This window comes from Bubalus bubalis, chromosome 10 (assembly GCF_019923935.1).
Source record: "Bubalus bubalis isolate 160015118507 breed Murrah chromosome 10, NDDB_SH_1, whole genome shotgun sequence".
Lineage (NCBI taxonomy): Eukaryota > Metazoa > Chordata > Mammalia > Artiodactyla > Bovidae > Bubalus > Bubalus bubalis.
In genome coordinates, this window is record NC_059166.1 from 16,560,678 (window position 1) to 16,585,159 (window position 24,482).

General features: G+C 44.7%; 2 protein-coding genes across 5 annotated transcripts in view; both read right to left on the reverse strand.

The window, feature by feature from the left end:
* Window positions 1-654: 654 nt before the first annotated feature.
* LOC102407427 (retinoic acid early transcript 1E) lies at window positions 655-7,631 on the reverse strand. The gene is made up of 6 exons (XM_045161909.1): window positions 7,251-7,631; window positions 6,087-6,267; window positions 5,043-5,306; window positions 4,520-4,801; window positions 3,539-3,678; window positions 655-1,110 (listed from the first exon to the last, which is right to left on the reverse strand). Exons 2-5 carry the CDS (start codon window positions 6,157-6,159, stop codon window positions 3,569-3,571), a joined length of 729 nt encoding a protein of 242 aa, XP_045017844.1. The 5' UTR covers window positions 6,160-6,267; window positions 7,251-7,631; the 3' UTR covers window positions 655-1,110; window positions 3,539-3,568.
* A 12,749-nt stretch (window positions 7,632-20,380) lies between these two features.
* Window positions 20,381-24,482, reverse strand: part of IYD (iodotyrosine deiodinase) — a 40,453-nt gene continuing 36,351 nt past the window's right edge. For 2 of the 4 annotated variants that reach the window (XM_025294371.3, XM_025294375.3), the window contains 2 exons: window positions 21,190-21,331; window positions 20,381-20,725 (listed from right to left, as the gene is read on the reverse strand). In XM_025294371.3, the coding sequence (XP_025150156.3) occupies window positions 21,215-21,331 (117 nt within the window). In that variant the 3' untranslated portion in view covers window positions 20,381-20,725; window positions 21,190-21,214. Of the gene's footprint in view, window positions 20,752-21,189; window positions 21,332-24,482 lie in introns of those variants that run through there. The other 2 variants (XM_025294372.3, XM_025294374.3) reach the window with 2 other exon arrangements.

Sequence of the window (24,482 nt, forward strand, 5' to 3'; positions counted from 1 at the left end):
TGAAGCTCAGCAAGAGTTCCTCTTAAAAATAATCCTTGCTTAAAAGCCACCAGAAAGCGTGGGGTGGAAAGCCATTTGATCAGTCTAAATTTAAATTCAGAAATCATCACAGAGCTGAATTCTTGGGACTACACTAAATTTTCTGATAACTCTTTCCTCTATGAATTTTTAAAGAGTTAAAAAAAAATCCCCCATGATTTTTCTGGAACAATTTAGAAAAACATAAAAACCAGGGCATATTCTTTTTTTTTTAATTTAATTTTATTTTTAAACTTTACATAATTGTATTAGTTTTGCCAAATATCAAAATGAATCCACCACAGGTATACATGTGATCCCCATCCTGAACCCTCCTCCCTCCTCCCTCCCCATACCAACCCTCTGGGTCGTCCCAGTGCACCAGCCCCAAGCATCCAGTATCGTGCATCGAACCTGGACTGGCAACTCGTTTCATACATGATATTTTACATGTTTCAATGCCATTCTCCCAAATCTTCCCACCCTCTCCCTCTCCCACAGAGTCCATAAGACTGTTCTATACATCAGTGTCTCTTTTGCTGTCTTGTACACAGGGTTATTGTTACCATCTTTCTAAATTCCATATATATGCATTAGTATACTGTATTGGTGTTTTTCTTTCTGGCTTACAGGGCATATTCTTAATAAATATTTAATGCATTTCCAAAGTGGATAAGAAATGGAAAGGAACATACCTGTTCATCCCTTATTCTGTATGTTCAGCTAATCTCACTAATGGAACCAGGCCTTCTCAGACTCAAAGTGCTGGAGAAAGTGGAAAGGTTTCTTGACACACAGAGTGGCCACCCCTGCAGAGTGGAGTGCCAGGGAGATGGGACACCCAGGGAAAGAGGAACCGGAGAGGGGAGCAGGGCATCACCTTCCAGCATCTGCCTGCCTGTGTCCTTCCTACACAGTCACCATGATCTGATCCAGAGTTTTCCGTGCGAGGTTGGGCACCACGGCATCTTTGCTGGGGTACCCCACAGGGAGCAGCATCAGGAGCTTTTCATTGGTGGGGCGGTTCAGAAGCACTCTCAGATGGGGGCCACAGTTGAGAGGCGTGGTGGTGACAGTCACCAGTCCAGCATTCTACAACAGGAGAGAAAAAGAACATACGCTTTAAAGTCAGCAGGCAAAACCCCAGCTCTGCTTGTAGCATGGGCACGTTCTAGTCCCTGTAACACTGTTTCTCCTATAGTTGGGCAGAAGAGAAGCTACCAACGTGGGCAATGGTGTCTTGAATCTTTCCTACCCTCCTCGACCTCCCCAGACCCCATCTCTGAACCAAACAGTGTGAAGATTCTCAGAGAAGAAAGTACCAGTCTTATTTTTCACTGGTGCTTAAAAAATGGGAATGGTTGTTTCATGGAAAGAAATTTGAGGTATCTAATTGTACCAAGACAGCATATTATAAGTCAGCATACCTAGACAGCGTATTAAAAAGCAGAGACATTACTTTGCCAATAATGATCTGTCTAGTCAAAGCTCTATTTTTTCCAGTAGTCATATATGGATGTGAGAGTTGAAGTATAAAGAAAGCTGAGCACTGAAGAATTGATGCTTTTGAACTGTGGTGTTGGAGAAGACTCTTGAGAGTCCCTTGGACTGCAGGGAGATCCAATCAGTCCATCCTAAAGGAAATCAGTCCTGAATATTCATTGGAAGGACTGATGTTGAAGCTGAAATTCCAATACTTTGGCCACCTGATGTGAAGAGCTGACTCATTTGAAAAGACCCTAATGTTGGGAAAGATTGAAGGCGGGAGGAGAAAGGGACGACAATGGATGAGATGATTGAATGGCATCACCGACGTGATGGACATGAGTTTGAGTAAGCTCTGGAAGTTGGTGATGGACAGGGAAGCCTGGCGTGCTGCAGTCCATGGGGTCACAAAGAGTAGGACATAACTGAGTGACTGAACTGATTCATACCAAAGAAATGGAATAACAAAAGGCAGTTCGTGTGATTATACAACCAACCAGTGGAAGCAGAGCATCACCCCAGCTGAGAATACTTGACGTCCAGTGATGGAGGACCCAATGGCCAAGAAGTACATTAAGAGGTCGAGGAAATATTCCATCAACCTCTGCCCAGTCCCCTTGAATAATGAACATTCAATAAAAATCGTGTAGCTTCAAGACACTTTTCCAGTTGGCTCTCTCTATCCTCCCCTTGATTTTCCTGATAGATGGTCAATGGTAAGCCTGGGCCAGAAGGAAGTTCTGGAATTGTCTTTGAGAATCAAGCATACCTACAGTTTCTGAGCAATCTGTCCAGACAGGGGCCCCCAGCAGATTCTTTCCTCTCGCACAAGTCTACAAATCACAAAACCCACACAAAACCTACACTCAATTACACTTTAAAGAACGCTAAAGGAGATCCCGGGTCTCCTGCATTGCAGGCAGATGCTTTACCACCTGAGCCACCAGGGAAGCCCTTTAAAGAACGCTGCTGCCGCCGAGTCGCTTCAGTCGTGTCCAACTCTGTGCGACCCCATAGATGGCGGCCTACCAGGCTCCGCCTTCCCTGGGATTCTCCAGGCAAGAACACTGGAGTGGGTTGCCATTTCCTTCTCCAATGCATGAAAGAGAAAAGTGAAAGTGAAGTTGCTCAGTTGTGTCCGACTCTCAGCAACCCCATGGACTGCAGCCTACCAGGCTCCTCCATCCATGGATTGTCCAGGCAACAGTACTGGAGTGGGGTGCCATTGCCGTCTCCGATTAAATCACATAGTATATCCCTAATGCATTATCTTCTTAACAGAACTTAAAAAATGCCAACCCCCGCCCCCCACCCCAATTCCACCCCACATGAAGGCAAGTCTGATGGAAAGAATAGAATTGAAGTCTTGACTGATTGTGAGCAAATATTTGACATTTGCAAATCCTCAAAATGACCAAGTCAATACATCTTAAGGGCCCATCAACAGTCGTGGAAAGTGAAGGAATTCTTAAGCATAATCTTCTTTAGCTTCTTGTTAAACCCCACTCTGAGTAGAAGGTAGTATATTAGATCAACAGCCAGACTGTCATCAAGGGTCAGTTTTTGCCACCCAGAGTTGGTTTAACATTGTACCTTCTCATAGTCCAGGGAGAAACATCCAGATGATGGAATAGCTGTTAGAACCTTGGGGAAAATGTTGAGCTAGATAATGCTATCATCAGAGAACAAAAGGTTTTTTTCATCAAAGGGCTGGGAAAGCCTGAGTAAGATCTCAGGACAACACCCCACCCCACCACATCTACATCTTGTACCCGGGGCCCCCAAAGGAGAAGACACCTGTCTTCATCCCCACTCCCACTGCACTGTCCTGCTGCCCACACCAGCCTCTTCTACCCCAGCAACAGAGTGGTTCCCAACCCTACAGGGAAGTGTGGGGGCCCAAGACAAAGACAGAACATCATCTTGATAAAGATGGGTCCAGTGGACAGGGGTTTGGTGAAACCCGTGGCTCACCTCTCCCAAGTCCTGACCAGAACAAACCTGCCTAGGAGCCAGAGGCTGGCTGGCTTCTCACCTGCTGTGGTCCCTGATTTCTTCATAATATTCATGACGATGAAGCAATTAGAACTAACTGGGTGATGATCAATAGGATAATGGAAGAGACCAATCGGATGGATGCAGACTGGCTGATATCTGCGGCCATTATTAGTGATTCTAAAACGAAAAAGCAAAAACCTTGTCAAATCTAAGAATACACCTTCCTCAGTACCTGCTGTCCTTAGCACATGTTCCCCATATAGTTACTGACTCATGTGAAGCCACTCTTCAGGTCCAGGTATGGAAAGATTAATGGGCTTGTGCTCTGTCTTCGTGGAGCTAATATTTCTCCTGAGTTGTGTTAGTCGCTCAGTCATGTCCAACTCTTTTGCAAGCTCATGGACTATAGCCAACCAGGCTCCTCTGTCGATGGGATTCTCCAGGCAAGAATACTGGAGTGGGTTGCCATTTCCTACTCCAGGGGATCTTCCCAACCCAGGGATCAAACCCAGGTCTCCTGCCTTGCAGGCAGATTCTTTACTGTCTGAGTTACTGAGACAGCAAATGTCCATCTGATTATCTTTCAGGTGGACGTGTTTACTGTGAGGAGTCTTTTTTGAGGAGGACACAATTGAGGGCACTTAATTCTGTCTGGGAAGGGATAAGGGCTTCATTAAGTGACATTGGAGCTGGTTAAAGGATCAGTACGACAAGAGGGAGAGAAGGCCTGGAAACATAATGCATATATAGATTTGGGGACCATCGAGCAGTGCCTGGGGTCTTGGTTAATGAGGAAGGGGGCTCTTGTGCTGAGGGAGGTGGGCTGGGAAAGGAGGATGCTGGCCAGTTCTGTGCTATGCCCATCACTGACTCTCCAGACAGGAAGTCCACCAAGAGATCAGTCACTCCATCCATCCATCATATTTTCAATTACACAAACATATGTGCTCATATCCACACATGAAGGCACTAGACCTTTAAAGAGAGCTGCCACCTCCCCCACATCCCACTCAGTTACCTGTGGGCTCTGGGAGCAGCATCTTCTCCCAGTGTTTCAGGAATTCCCTAAGCCAATAACTACAGTCTCCTGTTGAAATGGTCCTGAAATACTCTGCCAGTTCCTGGTTGTTCTCCCACTCTTCCTTGATGCCTGTGGCTCCAGGATCGATGACTGTCCAGGTTATGCTCATGGTGTCAAGGAGAAGGGCTGTCCGTCCACTGAGACTGAAGTGCAAGGATGCACCAGAGCATTGCTCGGCTTCACGTTGACAACACAGCTTGACCTGCAGGGTGGGAGGACCTGCACCCCCCACACACAATGAATCTTTCTGGACTCTCCACAGTCCATCCTCCCCAGTCACTCAAGTGTGTCTGCACATCTAGGGGCTCGTGATCTTCTGACCATGACCTGCCCCATTTTACCCATCAGGTCCACCGGGTCTCTAAGGGTGGATCCTGTTCAGTCCTTTCACAGGAATCCCCTCCCTGCACGCACTCTTTCTCTTGCTGTCTCCAGCTCCCCACCCCCTTCCCATACTTACCCCTCGTCTCATTTTTGTCCAGTTTGATGACAGGCAGGACCATCCTGAGCTCTTTTCCTGCTTCTACCAGCGTTTGGCTTATTTCAGTCCACGCTTTCGTGTCGTTTACCTCCTTTCCCAGGAAACCCAAAGGTTTGACCTCATTGCTGTCACTGTCATATTGGAGGAAAGGCTTTGTGTCCACGGAGCCCTGGACTTGACACCAGGGCTGGCCAGGTCTGGACTGAGATTTGACAGTGAGGTCAAGGCACAGGGAGTGGGCATCTGTGAGAGAAAACCACAGGTATGGCTGGGAGTTTCCTCCTCCAGGGCCTGGTTGCAGAAGGAGGGGTCTCTATCCCAGACCCCCTCCTCTGCTGCATCCTCAGTCCTGCCCCCACCTTTAACTGTCTGAGCTTTAGTTAAACACTTTGATGCCACCGTGGATCTTTTCCATCCATATGCTATTAGCAGGAAGATTTATCTGATATATGGTGGCTCAGGCAGTAAAGAATCTGCCTGCAATGCAGGAGACCCAGGTTCAATCCCTGGAGAAGGAAATGGCAATCCACTCCAGTATTCTTGCCTGGAGAATGGACAGAGGAACCTACAGAGTCCGTAGGGCGGCAAAGAGTTGGACACACCTAAGTGACTAAGTATGCACATGCCAGCTTGTGAGGCAGCAAAAACAGAAGACAGTGTCTGGTTTCTAGAGACTTAAAATCTATCTGAACAGACAAGACTTTCAACAGAATGGGGAGAAGGATGCCATAGGACACATGTAACATTCTCGATGGGTCCCTAGTCATCAGGAAAGTTTTACTGGAGTAGGAGGTGGGACTTGCCAGAAGAGGGAAAGCTGCTACAGGAGCACAGGCCCAGCCACCATGCCTTGGGTGGGGTCCTGGAAGGCAGGGTGTCACCTCCTGGGCAGCCAGTCCAACTAAACCACACCCTTACCATCCTAAGAGCAGGTGGACAGGGGCCCACCAGGGTGGAGCCCCTTCCCTCCCCATTTTCTCATGTCCCCCTCCCCCACCAGAGCCCCAGATCCAGGACACTCACTGCCCAGAGTCTTCCTGGCTTCTATCAGCAGCAGTATCAGCAAAAGATGACCTGCGGTGTGAGCCAGTGACATTCCTCCCTGCAGTTTTAGGAGAGTGACCGGCAAAAGGTAGCCTGGGGTGCGTCTATACCTCTGTCTCCTGGCACCGCCCAAAGTCTTCAGTCCTAGACTGAGGAAGCCCTGTTGAAAAACAAGAAAAATAACACTTATACCCAGGAAGTATTTCTTAAGTTTCAAATGTAATTACTCATTAAAAAAAAAAATAGTCATGACATCACAAAGCCAAATTCACTTTGAATAACTATCCTCCCTCCAAAAAAAGCCCTTTTCTGGTGTGAGCAAGAAAAGCCCACGTTTTGTTGGCTCTTCTGCTCATTCCTTGAACCACTTCCTGCTCTAATCTTTCTTTGACCTCACTTCCTCCCTCACCCCCACCCCACCGCCGCTGCCATCTCCTGCTCAGTTATCCCTTCTTTTCTCCTACATTCACTTTCCATCCTAACCTCTCAAACTTTCTCTGTAATGATTACGATTCACTACATGTTAGTCACTCAGTCGTGTCCGACTCTTTGCGACCCCATGGACTGTAGCCCGCCACGCTACTCTGTGCATGGGATTCTCCAGGCAAGAATACTGAAGTGGGTTGTCATTCCCTTCTGTTAATCAAACTAGCAGCGGCCGACCCCACCAGGTCTGTCATATCGGAGGAGAGTGTACAACAGAATCCAATAGTCCTGTTGGAGCCGAGCTCCAGGACAGCCGGGAATTTATTACCGTTTGCTCACCGGCAATTGGCAAAGTCCTCCCAGGGCCCCGAGGAGCGAGCTCACGGTAAAACATTGACGGATTTTCCCGAGTCAAGCAGCAGCGGCCCCCTCCCGCCTTTCCCAGCCCCCTCCCCTGCGCTGCCCGTCTCCAGCACGACATCAGCCGCGCAGGTGGCTCAGCCCCGCGGTCTCCGGGCTGGTGGCTTCGGGGTGGCGAGAGAAGACAGAACATTTGCCGGGGCCCGTCCTGGGTTCGTACTCACCGCCCACTCCTTCTCCGCATCAGGCACCTACGATCGACGGGGTGCGGTCCTCGCCTGCCAGGTCCAGCCAAGGTCGCTTTCGCGCATTTGACACTGTCGAGTTCGCAACCACAAGAGAAGTTCCGAAACTCTCCTCGGGGTTTTCAGTTTGAATCGCTCTTTCGAATCTCGGCCCGACGCTTCGTGGCCCCGGCTCGGGGGAAGCTCGGCCGGCGGCGTTTGGAAAGGCGTCGCTGGAGCGGGGACCCCGGGCGGGCGCGGAAGAGGGGCCCCGGGCCGAGGTGCTGCGCTCCGGGGACGGCGCCCCGGGAGGCCCCCCCGGCCGGTGAGTGAGTCTCTGTAAGGAAGTGCCCAGGGTTGCGGGGGTGAAGACGAGGCTCTTTCCAGTTGTCAGTCTGGGCGCCGCCGCGGTGACTTCGGGGACCCAGGACCTGGGACGAGGCCCGGCCAAGGAGCCACGGGCGACTTCTCGGTCCTGCCCGGCCAGTTTCCTGGCGCTCAGGCTCAGCCCCTCTCTTCTCTACCATCCTATCCTGTAAGTTTCCCTGGCCACCTGACCAGCTTCATGGATGGCATTCCTTATAAGGGCAGCTCAGTTAGAACTGGACATGGAACAACAGACTGGTTCCAAATGGGAAAAGGAGTACGTCAAGGCTGTATATTGTCACCCTGCTTATTTAACTTATATGCAGAGTACATCATGAGAAACGCTGGGCCAGAAGAAACACAAGCTGGAATCAAGATTGCCAGGAGAAATAGCAATAAACTCAGATACGCAGATGACACCTACCCTTATGGCAGAAAGTGAAGAAGAACTAAACAGCCTCTTGATGAAAGTGAAAGAGGAGAGGGAAAAAGTTGGCTCAACATTCAGAAAACTAAGATCGTGGCATCCAGTCCCATCACTTCATGGCAAATAGATGGGGAAACAATGGCTGACTTTATTTTTCTGGGCTTCAGAATCACTGCAGATGGTGATTGCAGCCATGAAATTCAAAGATGCTTACTCCTTGGAAGGAAAGTTATGACCAACCTAGACAGCATATTAAAAAGCAGAGACATTACTTTGTCAACAGAGGTTCATCTAGTCAAGGCTATGGTTTTTCCAGTGGTCATGTATGGATGTGAGAGTTGGACTGTGAAGAAAGCTGAGCACTGAAGAATTGACGCTTTTGAACTGTGGTGTTGGAGAAGACTCTTGAGAGTCCCTTGGACTGCAAGGAGATCCAACCAGTCCATCCTAGCTATCTCCTGAGTATTCATTGGTAGGACTGATGTTGAAGCTGAAACTCCAATCCTTTGGCCACCTGATGCAAAGAGCTGACTCATTTGAAAAGACCCTGATGCTGGGAAAGATTGAGGGCAGGAGGAGAAGGGGACGATGGAGGATGAGATGGCTGGATGGCATCACCGACTCAATGGACATGGCTTGGGTGGACTCCAGGAATTGGTGATGGACAGGGAGGCCTGGCGTGCTGTGGTTCATGGGGTCACAAAGAATCAGACACAACTGAGTGACTGAACTGAACTAAATTGATGAGCTAAATAAAATACATGGCAGCAGGCCGTTGATTCTTCCGACTGTTTCATTACTCCCACCGCCATTCTAGGTGGTCTGTGATCAAGTCTGCGACAAGTTAGAGGGTGGAGGGCACCACCCCACCTCTAGGAACAGTCCCTCTCTGCTCCTCCCCCACAGTGGTTCCATGTTCATCTTGAACCTCCAGGGTCCAAGGGACACAGTCTTCCCCAGCACCCCTCCCACAGGGAATGTCTGTTGTGTATTGGTTTGATCTGATTTCAAATCCACTTGCTTTTTAGTTAAATGAAGTTGTACTAGTTGTTTATGACTTAAGTGAAATGTTCTAGTCCACTTGTTTATAACAAAAACAAAAAAGTTAGTTTTTCATGGTAAAGTTATTTTGAGACTAGAATGATGTAAGATGTGACCGAGTGTCATTACATCCGTTGTGGTTCATAAGCACTTTTTAGATCATCTGCCATGGGTCCTCCCTGGGAGCTTGTCCAGAGAACACACCCATTATGGAGTGTGAGTTCTTTATCTATTCTAGATGTCAGTCACTTACCAGATATATGTGTGCTCGTTCTTGTGTTCATTCGCTCAGTTGTGTTTGACTCTTTGCGACACTATGGACTGTAGACCGTTAGGCTCCCCTGTCCATGGGGTTTGCCAGGCAAGAAGACTGGAGTGAGTTGCTGTGTCCTCCTCCAGGGAATCTTCCTGATCTGGGATCGAACTTGTGTCTCCTGCGTTGGCAGGAGGATTCTTTACCAATGAGCCACCTGGAAGCCCTACCAGACACATGACTTGCAAATATCTTCTCTCATTTTTTCACTTTCTTCATGGTATCCTTTAAAAAAGCAATTTTTAAAAAAAAATTTGAAAAAGTCTTTTTTTTTTTTTCTGTTGTCATTTGTGGCAAGTATTGTATTTAAGAAGAGTTTTGTCAAATGCAAAGGCAAAGATTCACTCATCTTTTCTTCTAAGACTTTCATAGTTTTAGCTCTTCAATGTATGTCTATGATCCAATTTGAGTTAATTTTGTATATGGTGTAAGGGGGCGGGTCAACCTCATTCTTTTGCATGTGACTCTCCAGTTGCCCCAGCACCTTTTGCTGAAAACACTCTTCTTTGCCCTTGACTTGAAAATCAATTGACCATTATCGACTTAAAAAATAGTCACAACGTAAAAGTTGAGAGCTGTGTTTTATTTGGTGGAAATTTTTAAGACATAAATCCCGGAGGTAGCATCTCAAGTAGCCTTGATAGAACTCTTCCAAGAAGGCAGCGGGGAGGACTCGGGTGATGTAGAAGTTTGCAACAAAGGGCAGGTAGTCTGAACATCAAAAGTATTTTTGTGAAGTAAAGAAAACCAGATATCTCAAGTTAGGGAATTTAGTGCTTTCCTATATATGGGAAGATGCAAGAGTTTGGGCTTACTGAACTCATTCCTTTCATATGCATCTCGGCTCTCTGAGGCCAATTGTCTGTGTTTTCACCTTCTGAGTTCCTCAGGGCTCCCAGTAGCAAGTGGCTGCAGCCTGATTCCTGCCATATCACACAGGTGTTCTTTTCCCTCCTGAGTACTCTGGAGGGCTGGAATCACTGATGACTGCGACGTCCTTGTTTACTGACATAACAGGAAATATTCCATTTTCCAGTCCTTTCCCTTGGTCAGAAATTCGACCGATATTTGGGAGACATTTCATGACCAATTTTGGTGCCACGGTGCTGGGAGGCTCATCCCAGGTCAGGTGAAGGTTTTCGTTGATATATCGCTCCGGGTGTTAGTTTCTGGATTAGACCCATTGATAGACAATGAAAGATTTTCTGGGTCCTCTGTCTTTTAACCTATTGTGATCCAGGAGATAGTTCCCTTCTTTTCTTTTCCCATACCTAGAGTCACACTATTATAATTATTGATCACATACAGAACTAAATATTTGATTAATTGTTTTAAGTCACGGTTACGTTTGTTGGAAGTCTGGTTATACACTCTGAGACAACAATCTTATAAAATAGAATATAAGTAATGTAGCTATTAATAGAAACATTGACAGAGTCATAGTGTAGTAGAGACACAGGCATAAACAATTTGGAAATGAAAAATAAATTAAAACAAAGATTAGTATCACTAGTTGTAATCAAGTTGTAATAAACCATCAAATCCATAGGAGAGCCAGCTGGAGAATCCAAATTTTGCCAGTATCAGGTAGAGAGAAAAAGTTAAACGTTTCATCTTTGTTTACAAAGGCTTAATATATCAATTTGTGACAGTATCAGAGAAAAAGGTTTACTGGAAAATAGATTCAAGTTAGTATGTTTTCTAAAAAACTTTTAAGTTTTCTTAAAACTTTTCTAAAAGTTATAAATTATATTTATCTATTTAGTCTCATGTACTTAATTCCTATTGATCTGCAGAAATTAGTCAGGTTTTCTATTAGAGTGTGTCATTTATTACCCAATTTAGTGGCATTACCTAAAGGCTCTCAGAAATTTACATTTGTTTAAACGGGTTCTTTTTATGAGTCTTTTTGAAAATCTTTATTTTGTACAAGCAATATAAAATTATAATACTCTATGAAGGACAAATTTAAAATAGTATAGTTAAAACTTTGCATACAATGTAATTAGCAGGAAACTTGGATATTTCTATAACATATAACCTTTTAGGATAATAACTAGAATTATGACTGATAACATTATATCAGGACATATCAGATGTTAGGGATAAATTTTGGAATATCTATATTAATGACATTTATCTATACATTGGAGAAGGCAATGGCACCCGACTCCAGTACTCTTGCCTGGAAAATCCCATGGACGCAGGAGCCTGGTAGGCTGCAGTCCATGGGGTCGCTAGGAGTCGGACACGACTGAAGCGACTTCACTTTCACTTTTCACTTTCATGCGTTGGAGAAGGAAATGGCAGCCCACTCCAGTGTTCTTGCCTGGAGAATCCCAGGGACGGGGGACCCTGGTAGACTGCTGTCTGTGGGGTCACACAGAGTTGGACATGACTGAAGCGACTTAGCAGCAGCAGCATCTATACATTACAACCTAAAGTTTACCTTCAATAACTTCAATAACAATGTTTTTGAATTAAAAATAAACTTAATTCTCTCTGAGATGTCTCAGAGATGCTTTTTTGAAGCATCCCTGAGTCAGCTGGAGGCTAAAGGAGCTTTAGTTAGATTTTACTATTTGGGAAGTTTGTTAGAAATATTAAAAAAAAAGTTTTAAAACACAACAGGATCAAAGGTCACTGAAACAGTACTTATTCACTTCACCAAAGTCACAAAAACAGTTAAAATAAATATGGCTCACCTAAGGGCACAGAAACTCATGCAATTTGTTTTCAAACAGCAGCACTTTTAACAGAAAGAGAAATCAAATTCCAGTCTTGCATTAGCTTACTTAACAGAATCCATTTAGTTAGCTTCAAGGCTCAGATGGTAAAGCATCTGCCTACAGTGCGGGAGACCTGGGTTCAGTCCCTGGGTTGGGAAGATATCCTGGAGAAGGAAATGGCAACCCACTCCAATATTCTTGCCTAGAAAATCCCATAGACGGAAAAGCCTGGTAGGCTACAGTCCACGGGGTCGCAAAGAGTAGGACGCGACTGAGCGACTTCACTTAGCACTTAAGCATTGTTCATCCTAATTATGTATAAAAATTTTTTCTTCCTCAGGCTTCCTTTGCATAATCTCTCATCACTTTCTGTATTCATCCTGTGTCTCATTTTTCCATCTAAATATGATCAACCAGCTAATTTTTTTCCTCCATAAAATGTAATCTCATTTCTCATATCTTTTTTAACTGAAAACATTTATTTTACTTCTTACTATATACTGAAATGTTACTGTATTATTCCTTATAGCTTTACTGACATGTTTCAATTAGAATCCTCAACTCTTAAAACCTTAGTTTTTAGTAAAAGCTAAGAATTAAGCAATGAACTGTCTTTTACACTAGCATTTTATAGACTGGTTATCATAAACACCAGTGATAAGATTTAAAACTTTTGTTCTCTTATAGAGAACATCTCGATGTGATGGCAACATTTTTTGATATTTCTAAATACCTTTAGTTTTTTTATTTAGTAATTGATGTTTCAGTATATTTTATTTAATAAACTTTTATCACAAATTAACACAGTTCTAGGACTTTCAGTCAGTCAGTCATTTCAGTTGCTCAGTCATGTCCGACTCTTTGCAACCCCCTGGACTGCAGCATGCCAGGCTTTCCTGTCCATCACCAACTCCTGGAGCTTGCTCAAACTCAGTTATCAAATATCTAGAAAGATTATTTTAGGTATACATTTCTAAAATATAATTATTTTAAAGAGTTTATCCCAATGTTTTTATCTCATTTACATTTACTTTCAGATTTCATAATATCAAGTTATTTTTCTTATAACAGATCTAGTAAGGTCTTACGTATTAAATCTAGGTAAAATAAGGAGTTACATAATTTTGATGACTCGATATATCTATATCAATTAGATAAACAAACAAACATTAATACCAGATATCAACCTAATATTGAATATTTGCCAGTTCACTGAACCTGAAAGTTACTTTAGCCAATGTCTTTAAATATAAGTGCTTTTTATTAAAATTAAATAGAGTTATTTATAACCTACAAGACCTTTTAGAACTAACACCCAAAAAAGATGTCCTTTTCATTATAGGGGACTGGAATGCAAAAGTAGGAAGTCAAGAAACACCTGGAGTAACAGGCAAATTTGGCCTTGGAATATGGAATGAGCAGGGCAAAGACTAATAGAGTTTTGCCAAGAAAATGCACTGGTCATAACAAACACCCTCTTCCAACAACACAAGAGAAGACTCTACACATGGACATCACCAGATGGTCAACACCGAAATCAGATTGATTATATTCTTTGCAGCCAAAGATGGAGAAGCTCTATACAGTCAGCAAAAACAAGACCAGGAGCTGACTGTGGCTCAGACCATGAACTCCTTATTGCCAAATTCAGACTGAAACTGAAGAAAGTAGGGAAAACCACTAGACCATTCAGGTATGACCTAAATCAAATCCCTTATGATTATACAGTGGAAGTGAGAAATAGATTTAAGGGCCTAGATCTGATAGATAGAGTGCCTGATGAGCTATGGCCTGAGGTTCGTGACATTGTACAGGAGACAGGGATCAAGACCATCCCCGTGGAAAAGAAGTTCAAAAAAGCAAAATGGCTGTCTGGGGAGGCCTTACAAATAGCTGTGAAAAGAAGAGAAGCGAAAAGCAAAGGAGAAAAGGAAAGATATAAGCATCTGAATGCAGAGTTCCAAAGAATAGCAAGAAGAGATAAGAAAGCCTTCTTCAGTGATCAATGCAAACAAACAGAGGAAAACAACAGAATGGGAAAGACTAGAGATCTCGTCAAGAATATCAGAGATACCAAAGGAACATTTCATGCAAAGATTGGCTCGATAAAGGACAGAAATGGTATGGACCTGACAGAAGCAGAAGATATTAAGAAGAGATGGCAAGAATACACAGAAGAACTGTACAAAAAAGGTCTTCTCGACCAAGATAATCACGATGGTGTGATCACTGACCTAGAGCCAGACATCCTGGAATGTGAAGTCAGTGGGCCTTAGAAAGCATCACTACGAACAAAGCTAGTGGAGGTGATGGAATTCCAGTGGAGCTATTCCAAATCCTGAAAGATGATGCTATGAAAGTGCTGCACTCACTATGCCAGCAAATTTGGAAAACTCAGCAGTGGCCACAGGACTGGAAAAGGTCAGTTTTCATTCCAATCCCAAAGAAAGGCAATGCCAAAGAATGCTCAAACTACCGCACAATTGCACTCATCTCACATGCTAGTAAAGTAATGCTCCAAATTCTCCAAGCCAGGCTTCAGCAATATGTGAACCATGAACTTCCTGATGTTCAAGCTGGCTTTAGAAAAGGCAGAGGAACCAGAGATCAAATTGCCAACATCCACTGGATCATGGAAAAAGCAAGAGAGTTCCAGAAAAGCATCTATTTCTGCTTTATTGACTATGCCAAAGCCTTTGACTGTGTGGATCACAATCAACTGTGGAAAATTCTGAAAGAGATGGGAATACCAGACCACCTGATCTGCCTCTTGAGAAATTTGTATGCAGGTCAGGAAGCAACAGTTAGAACTGGACATGGAACAACAGACTGGTTCCAAATAGGAAAAGGAGTCCGTCAAGGCTGTATATTGTCACCCTGCTTATTTAACTTATGTGCAGAGTACATAATGAGAAATGCTGGACTGGAAGAAGCACAAGCTGGAATCAAGATTGCTGGGAGAAATATCCATAACCTCAGATATGCAGATGACACCACCCTTATGGCAGAAATGAAGAGGAACTCAAAAGCCTCTTGATGAAGGTGAAAGAGGAAAGTGAAAAGTTGGCTTAAAGCTCAACATTCAGAAAATGAAGATCATGGCATCCGGTCCCATCACTTCATGGGAAATAGATGAGGAAACAGTGGAAACAGTGTCAGACTTTATTTTTCTGGGCTCCAAAATCACTACAGATGGTGACTGCAGCCATGAAATTAAAAGAAGCTTACTCCTTGGAAGGAAAGTTATGAACCAACCTAGATAGCATATTCAAAAGCAGAGACATTACTTTGCCAACAAAGGTGCATCTAGTCAAGGCTATGGTTTTTCCAGTGGTCATGTATGGATGTGAGAGTTGGACTGTGAAGAAGGCTGAGTGCGGAAGAATTGATGCTTTTGAACTGTGGTGTTGGAGAAGACTCTTGAGAGTCCCTTGGACTGCAAGGAGATCAATCAGTCCATTCTGAAGGAGATCAGCCCGGGGATTTCTTTGGAAGGAATGATGCTAAAGCTGAAACTCCAGTACTTTGGCCACCTCATGCAAAGAGTTGACTCATTGGAAAAGACTCTGATGCTGGGAGGTATTGGGTGCAGGAGGAGAAGGGGACAACAGAGGATGAGATGGCTGGATGGCATCACTGACTCGATGGACATGAGTCTGAGTGAACTCCAGGAGTTGGTGATGGACAGGGAGGCCTGGCATGCTGCGATTCATGGGGTCGCAAAGAGTCGGACAGAACTGAGTGACTGATCTGATCTGATCTGATTTATAAATTTAATGTTGATAAAACTTTTTAGAAGTAGAGATATCTCATATGTACAATGTGTACACAGAAATATACAGGCAAAACCATAGATCTCATAGTTTCATTTAAAAGCTTAACCATGAATCAGGTATTACAATATAAAATTCAATGGCACCCCACTCCAATACTCTTGCCTGGAAATCCCATGGATGGAGGAGCCTGGTGGGCTACAGTTCATGGGGTCGAGAAGAGTCGGACACGACTGAACGACTTCACTTTCACGTTTCACTTTCCTGCACCAGAGAAGGAAATGGCAACCCACTCCAGTATGCTTGCCTGGAGAATCCCAGGGATGGGAGCCTGGTGGGCCGCTGTCTATGGGGTCACACAGAGTCGGGCATGACTAACGTGACTTAGCAGCAGCAGCAGCAGCAATTTACAAAGAACAGCTGAAATACATTAACATTGTTTGCTCAGATGACTAAGGCTTTGCTATCTGTAAGGTTTGGTTAACAGAACATTCCCAGGGCTTTTAATTTTAAACCTGCCACTTTTTCCCCTTGGTTTCAGGTCTTGTCTGATAGAGCTAATTAGGCTCAGTCTCAGTCCTTGTGGCTTGTATTTACATTTTGGTTTGTAAGAGATTTCTAAGAGAAAGCCAGTTGCTTTTATATTTTTCTAAAGAACAGTTCTGTCACCTAAAGATATTAAAATCAGTGATAAGATCTTTATTTTTAAATTAAATTAAATTTTATTTTATTTTTACTTTACAATATTGTATTGGTTTTGCCATACATCAACATGAATCTGCCACAGGTGTACACGTGTTCCCAATCCTGAAACCCCCTCCCACCTCCCTCCCCATACCATCCCTCTGGGTCATCCCAGTGCACCAGCTCCAAGCTTCCTGTATCCTGCATCGAACCTGGACTGGTGATTCATTTCTTATATGATATTATACATGTTTCTATGACATTCTCCCAAATCATCCCCCTCTCCCTTTCCCACAGAGTCCAAAAGACTGTTCTATACATCTGTGTCTCTTTTGCTGTCTTGCATACAGGGTTATCGTTACCATCTTTCTAAATTCCATATATATGTGTTAGTATACTGTATTGGTGGTTTTCTTTCTGGCTTACTTCACTCTGTATAATAGGCTCCAGTTTCATCCACCTCATTAGAACTGATTCAAGTGTATTCTTTTTAATGGCTGAGTAATACTCCATTGTGTATATGTACCACAGCTTTCTTATCCATTCATCTGCTGATGCTCAACATCACTCATTATCAGAGAAATGCAAATCAAAACCACAATGAGGTACCATTTCATGCCAGTCAGATAAGATCTTTAACAAAACTGAAGTTTCTTTTACTAATTGTCTGTTTTAGAACTTTAGAGTTTAATTTACCATGCCTTCAAAGGTTTATATATAAAGTATTTAGCAAAGATACTTTTGAGTTTACAAATTAAACCCAAAGCAAAATCACTATTTTTATTAGTCCTTGTATGTTAGTTCCCAGTTTTTTTTTTTTTTTTCTTACTTGTATGGCTCAGGTAACATTATTGGTTAGTACGTTTAGTTATTATCTCCTGGGTGGCAATCTATATCTCTTATAATACCACTCAGGAGAACTATCCTCCGGTGAAACATGTCTATCCCACAGTATAATTAAACTAGAGATTTAAACATTTTCTATAAATCCATTTAAATATACCAGTTTTATATACTTTTATCTAAATTCCATTAACTTGTATACCTTTTAACTTTAGTTTCTATCGTTACTGTTGTTGTTCAGTAGCTCAGTTGCATCTGACTTTTTGTGACTCCATGAACTGTAGCCCACCAGGCTCCTCTGTCCATGGATTTCCCAGGCAAGAATACTGGAGTGGGTTGCCATTTCCTTCTCCAGAGGATCATCCTGACCCAGCGTTCAAACCTATGTCACCTGCATTACAGGTGGATTCTTTACCACTGAGCCACAGGGGAAGTGCATTGGAAGTTTTGTTTTTTTTTTTTTTTTCTTTCGTTCCCTGTCCATTTTATCTAGTTTTATATAAAAAGTTCTGGGGTCCCCAGAGTGGGGTTGAGCCAAGATGGTCAGGCCCCTTGGCCTAACTCTTGCCCCAAATAACTGTTGGTCAGATATCGCAACGTGAATTTTTCTAGCCCCTTAAATAATGGCTGCAGCCTGATGGCTGCTAGATCGTAGGTGCTCTCCTTCCTGAGTGCCCTTAGGGCTCACCAGCTCTCATAGGAAGGCTGCAATCACTGGTGACTATAGCATCCTCGTTTGCTGATATGGCAGAAGATATTCCGTTTCTCACTTTCTTAAACATCTTTTGTCTCCCCTAAGCCTACATCCCTCTCCTCTCTCATTTCCTTATTAATGTGATATTTTGTGTGTGTGTGATATAAACTTATTATTTATTAATTTTTTTTTGTATTGTGGTATTGAGATATCTATTATATAAGTTTCAGGTGTACAGTGCAGTGATTCACAATATTAAAATGTTATTCTCTGCTTATAGTTATAAAATATTGACTATATTCCCTGTGCTGTACAATTAAAGGTAGTATTTAAGTCTGAATTCTAAGGAGATATTCATTTTTCCCTGAGTATCTCCCATATATACATGAGGTATACATGTTAATAAACTTAGCCACCTGAGGCAAAGAACTGACTCATTGGAAAAGACCCTGATGCTGGGAAAATTGAAGGCAGGAGAAGGGGACAACAGAGGATGAGGTGGTTGTGTGGCATCACTGACTCGATGGACATGAGTTTGAATGAACTCTGGGAGTTGGTGATAGACAGGGAAGCCTGGCGTGCTGCAGTCCATGGGATTGCAAAGAGTCAGACACAAGCCACTGAACTGAACTGAAACTTTTGTTTCTTTTTCTCTTGTTAATCTGTCTTTTATTAGAGCCTAGAACTCAGAGGGGTAGAGGGGAAATTATTTTTCCTCCCCTACAATATGAATATTTTATAAAATAATTTTATGTATCTATCTATTTAGTCATGGTTGTGCTGGGTCTTCGTTGCTGTGAAGGCTTTTCTCTAGTTACGGAGAGCTTTCCTCTAGTTATGGAGAGCCGGGGCTCCTCTCCAGTTGTGGTGCGCAGACTTCTCCTTGCAGTGGCTTCTCTTGCTGTGGCGCACCGCTCTAGGGTGCGAGGGCGTCAGTAGCTGAACCACATGGTCTCAGGAGTTGTGGTTCCCGGGCTCTAGAGCAATAGTCATGGCACAAAGGCTTAGTTGCTCTGCAGCACTGGAACCTTCCTGGATCAGGCAACGAACCCCTGTCTGCTGCATTGACAGGCAGATTTTTTACCACTGAGCCAGCAGGGAAACACCCCGGTATTTACAAAAAACTCATTCTTTCTCAAGCTAAGCGCTTTGTCTGGCTTTTGCTTGTTGGGCTTGAGAAGGTGTACCTTAGGTCTTGAACTACAGTGTGCTTACTTGACCGCAAGCCCCAAGCTGAGCTCTAAGTCCATCACTGTGTTTGTGTCAAGGTCATTCTCCCCATGTCTGCTCCCAGCCAAGAAGTAAGCCTGATAGTCTTGGGGGCTGAGGCAGGCCCCTTCCTGGGGGACATGGATTCCTCAAGAGCCTTATGGAACTTTCCCCAGCTGACATGGCAGTGTGGGATGCCACCACCCTGCCTCCCACCCCTCTCTCCTTCACTTTGGGTCAGAACTGCATCCATCTGAATGGTTCTCTGGCCTCCTCAGACTTCCTCCTTCTCTCTCACAGGGGTTTTCTTCAGTGAAATCCCTGTAAGTTAATCCCATCTTGAAATCTTCTTAAACCTGGACTACTGTCTGAATTTATGAACTGAATGAATCTTATTTATTGAATATAAGGAGAAAAGTAAGAGAAGGGGGAACATGTTTAAGTTAAGCAGGGCTGTCCTGCCGGGGTCCAGCCCCGGTGGATCCAGGGAATTCGAAGCGGGGACGGCGTCGGCAAGGATCAGGAAACAATTGCTTAAGTAAACGTTAATTAAGGATATAAAGAGTGGTTAAATAAGGATAGCTCAGTGAGGAAATTCAGTGGAGAAAAGAGGCTGAATAATTCAGCCAGAAGGTAAGAGAAAGAATGACATGGGGAGACCAAGTTTCGGTGAACAAGGCCCACACTTTATTTTCCAAAGTAGTTTTTATACCTTAAGTTGTGCATAGGGGATAATGGGGGAAGGGGTAGAGTCAGCAGTAAGCCAGGCTTTATTCATATGCAAAAGTTTAGGTGATTTATATCATCTTCTGGCCCGGAGGCCTGTTAACATTTTAAGACCCTTTCTTCAGAAAACTTATTTTTCTCTAAAGGTGATTAGTCAGGCGCCACCCTCCAAAAGCATTAGATAAAGTTGCATTCCTATAGGGCAAAGGTGTGGTGGGCTATAACAAGAAAAAGAATTAACTCAAGGGTCCAAGGTTACAAACATTAAAGCTACTACTTACATCCCTATACACCAATTATATTAATCAATACACTGCCAGGGACACAGTAGGTAAGGGATAAGGAAACTTAGCAGCAAACATTGGCCCAACAAGTGAAAAACCCTTCACCAATACAATTTCTAATCAATCTTTTAACTGCTCAAAGGAATCTGTATTTAGACAGTTTAGAACATCTCATGCCTCTCACGGTTGTGAACTAAAACACTCTTGTCACGACCAGGAACTGTATTAACTGGAGCTGTAATTTAACTCTTTTTCAGAGAGAGGTGGTGGGGGACAGCCCCACGTAAAGTCAGAGGTGTGAGTGAGAACACAAAGCAGTAAACTAGGCAAACTCTGGTTTTGGGGGTAGATGCTCGAGAATTTCCAGGGGGACTCCTGAGGCTTGATCCCGCCTTTGCGTATGCCGAGCCTCCTTCCTCATGGCCTTTGCCACAGGCGGAGCTCCTCACGCTGGCTCCCAGCATTGTCCAGGTTTGGAACGAGTACAGAGAGTGAAAAGGTAGTCCAGAGAGTGAGCAGCTGAGAGAGGAACATTCAGGTGAGCACTGGGTGGGGAGAAAAGGATGCTTTATGTCCCCAGTGACCCTGAGACCACAAGGAAACCTCTGACGGGCTGGGCCACCAGTGGGAGGGGCCTCCATTCTGGGTCCCAGCGGTCTCAGCCCCCAAATCCTCAGCCCTAACTCCTCTGACTCTCTGAGGTTCAGAAAAATTGGCAAATTCTGCAGATCACTGAGAGCATGTTCTCTGTTGTCAGGTGCATTCCCATGGTCAGACGTTGGGGGAGCAGCTACTATAAGCAGAGCGTGAGGTAGGGTATGGGACAAATTATGACAGTACAAGACAGAGTCTGTCCTCCACCAGGGCTTCCCAGGTGGCTCAGCAATAAGGAATCTGCCTGCAATGTAGGAGGTGCGAGTTGGATCCCTGTGTTGGGAAGAGCCCCTGGAGAAGGAAATGGCAACCCACGCCAGTATTCTTACCTGGAAAATCCCTGGTGGGCTACAGTCAGTGGGGTTGCAAAGAATCAGACATGCCTGAGCTACTAACACATGTATCCTCCAAAGGCTCACAGTCTGTCTGGACACACAGGACGTTCAGCGGATAGTGAAGAGGCAGAACATCCTGGAAAACGTGGTAAGTGAACACAGGGCACAGGGTGGCCAGAGGCCTCCTGGGGAAGAAGGTAGGACACAGCAACAGGCAGAGTGAAGAGGAAGACTAGAGGGAGGAGTTATAAACCAACGGTCTGCTTTCCAGAAGATCCAGAGACAGGCGCAGTGGAGGAGGGATCTACCTTGGGGTCTAAGAGGCAAGATTCCAGAGTAGTGATGAAAGAGATTTTCACATATTGGGATATAGGGAAGTCATTCTGGCTTATACATGAGTTCACTTGAATTTTATGTTAGTTAAGATAGCCTGGTTGTGGCCTATCAAACATACTTTGTACGTCTGCTTTAATTACTAGGGAAAAGGACACCCTGAGCAGAAGTAAAGAATGTCCATGCTAAAAATGAAGAATTAAATGCCCTTCCTCCTGGGATTCCAATGCTGGTCCTTCTTTGATGGTAAGATGCCCTTCCCAGGGGCCAAGGCTGTACTGACTGGATGTGTACATGCTGGTCTGTTCTTTTTTGAATCATTGGAGAAATATAAGCCTCATTTCTTTAATGTTCTTTGTTCTGACAAGATATAAGACTGGGCAGAAAACCCTGCTTCTCTGGAGCATGTTCTCAGAATAATCTGAAAGCTGGCTACTGGGCTAGCTGTTCGTTTGGCTCCAATAGAACTCTTTTCTATTCTTATTATAAATTGTTTTTTGGTTATTTCTGTTGACAGAGGGCCAGGCTCTCTCTCAAACACTGGGAGGGGACAACTTCCCTGGTACCTCCTGGCTAATCTACAGGCCCCTCTAAACACACCTGGAAATCAGACAGACAGACACACGCACATCTGAAGAAAGAAACAGGCAAAGCCCCAAGCACCTGGCTCAGAAGATTGAGGGAAGGATGAGAAAGACTCATCTTCTTCCTCCACCAAGACAGAGTTCCCTCCTCCTTGACTGAGGGGACCCAGCTCTGCAGAACGATGACCAGTTCCAGGAGAGAGAAAAGGCATTGTGCAGCCGTGCTCCACAGACAAGGCAGTGGCAGGAGCCTCAGCTTCACCTAAGGCCACAGGGATGGGAGGTCAGGCCTGAAGCTGCAGCCCCTCCTGCCTTTCCAGGTCCTGTGCTTCTGTTAGGGGTGGGTCCCCAGAAGTGGTACCGACCCGGGTTCTGGTGAGTAGGCAACAGTGGGCCTCTGGGCTGGACACGTGGCATTTGTCAGGTGGAATAAAATTCAAGCTTTGTTCTCATTCCAAGGACAAAGTTAGTGGCAAAAGTTGAGCTCTGCTGAAGCAGAGATAAGGTGCCCACTCCTGAGGTTAAGGAAGACTTCCCTATGTGCACATGTGCAGGAAGGCTTCTTGGAGGTCAAAAAGGGAGGCCCCCCCATAATAAGTGTGAACATGTATGTATAGGTCTCTGTGATGGGATCCAACTTAGAAAAACATTGCACATGCTACAGTTCTCAAGGGGCTCATAGCGTATTGTTAAAATATGACCCATTGTGGTACCTGACAAACAAGGGATGAAGTCACAGTGGCCACATTGCCCTGGTGGGCAGACTGTACCTTCCTTAAGGCGATATCCTGTTTTTCCTGCTGGTGCCAGTTTCTCAAGACTATGTGACCACCCGACTGTGAGACCCCTTCGACTAAGTGACCATAAGACCCCAGCTGAGGGCTAAAGATAAACTGAAGCCCCCTTCCTCCAGGGCACAATTTCCCATCGATAGGGTATAAGAAGGGTTGGCTGTAAAAATAGAGCACTGGTTTCTCTCTATAGCCAATTTCTTTCTTTCTTCCTATAATAAATCTTTCTCTGCTTGAATGCCTGGCTCACTCTCTTTTTCATCGCGCTTGCCTTACGTTTCTGGTACTAAAACATGGGAGGGAAGACCCACTGTGGCCAGGTGGGCTCCTCTCCTGAGCCCACCTTTGGTAGTTCCCTCCCTTGGACCTTGCTAAGAAACCGAAGGGAGTCCCCAGGATGGGACTCTCCACTTGCCTTCCTGGATTGACATCCACATGCAGGCTCTAATTTCATCAGCTGCAGGGGTGAGTGAATTCCTGCTCTCTGGGATCCTATTTCTCTGGTCTGGTTTTTGAAGCCTTAGAGGTAGGCGGAGGATCCTCTCGGCCCTTGGGCCCTGGTCTCACTTTGAAATAGGGGACGCCCATTTCAAAAAAATAAAATTCTGAGCACTGAAGAATTGGTGCTTTTGAACTGTTGTGTGGTGTTGGAGAAGACTCTTGAGAGTCCCTTGGACAGCAAGGAGATCTAACCAGTCCATCCTAAAGGAAATAAGTCCTGAATATTCATTGGAAGGACTGGTGTTGAAGCTGAAACTCCAATCCTTTGGCCACCTGATGCGAAGAACTGACTCATTTGAAAATACCCTGATGCTGGGAAAGATTAAAGGCAGGAGGAGAAGGGGATGACAGAGGAGGAGGTGGTTGGATGGCATCACGGATTCGATGGACAGGGAAGCCTGGCGTGCTGCAGTCCATGGGGTCACAAAGAGTCGGATAAGACTGAGTGACTGAACTGGACTGATTTCAGGGTAGACCCTGCCACTGTCTGGCTGTCTGAGAAGCCCATGAGTGGGTACGCCTTTTCTCTGAGACCTTTCTCCTCGTTTTTCTCTCACCCTAGTTTGCCCTCCCTCCCTATTTGTCTATAATGGGAAATTCTCAGTCCCAATCTACAAAATCTATCCCTTTAGGCTGCCTTCTCCAAAACCTAAAAACCTTGGGTTTTTAAGGAGAGATAAGGCCAACGTGACTCACTTATCACTCCAACACTGTCTGGCCACAATCTCGACTGGATATTAGGTTCCAATGGCCAGAAAATGGAACTCTCCATTCCAGTACTTTACGGGACCTTTATAACTTCGGCCGCCTCAATGGCAAGTGGTCAGAGATCCCTTATGTTCAGGCTTTCTTTGCTTTCCACCCTTGGCCCTCTCTCTGTACTTCCTGTTCTACTTCTCAAATACTTTTAGCCCATCCTGGGCCACTTCCCCCCAATACTATATCTCCTGATCCCTGTTTGGATTTTTCCTCCTCTTCTTTTGACCCTTCTGACCACAGTGCACCTCCAATCGCCTCTAATCCCATCGTAGCAGAGCCGGTTCCCCAACCTCCACCTTAGGTTCCCCCTCTCCTCTTG

Excerpts from the sequence above, each read along its gene's own strand:
- LOC102407427 (XM_045161909.1), bottom strand. The coding sequence starts at position 6,159 with ATGTCACTGGCTCACACCGCAGGTCATCTTTTGCTGATACTGCTGCTG. Across the intron at positions 5,307-6,086 it reads AGCCAGGAAGACTCTGGGCA|ATGCCCACTCCCTGTGCCTT; the intron begins GTGAGTGTCCTG and ends TTTCTCTCACAG. Across the intron at positions 4,802-5,042 it reads GGACAAAAATGAGACGAGGG|GTCCTCCCACCCTGCAGGTC; the intron begins GTAAGTATGGGA and ends TGGGGGGTGCAG.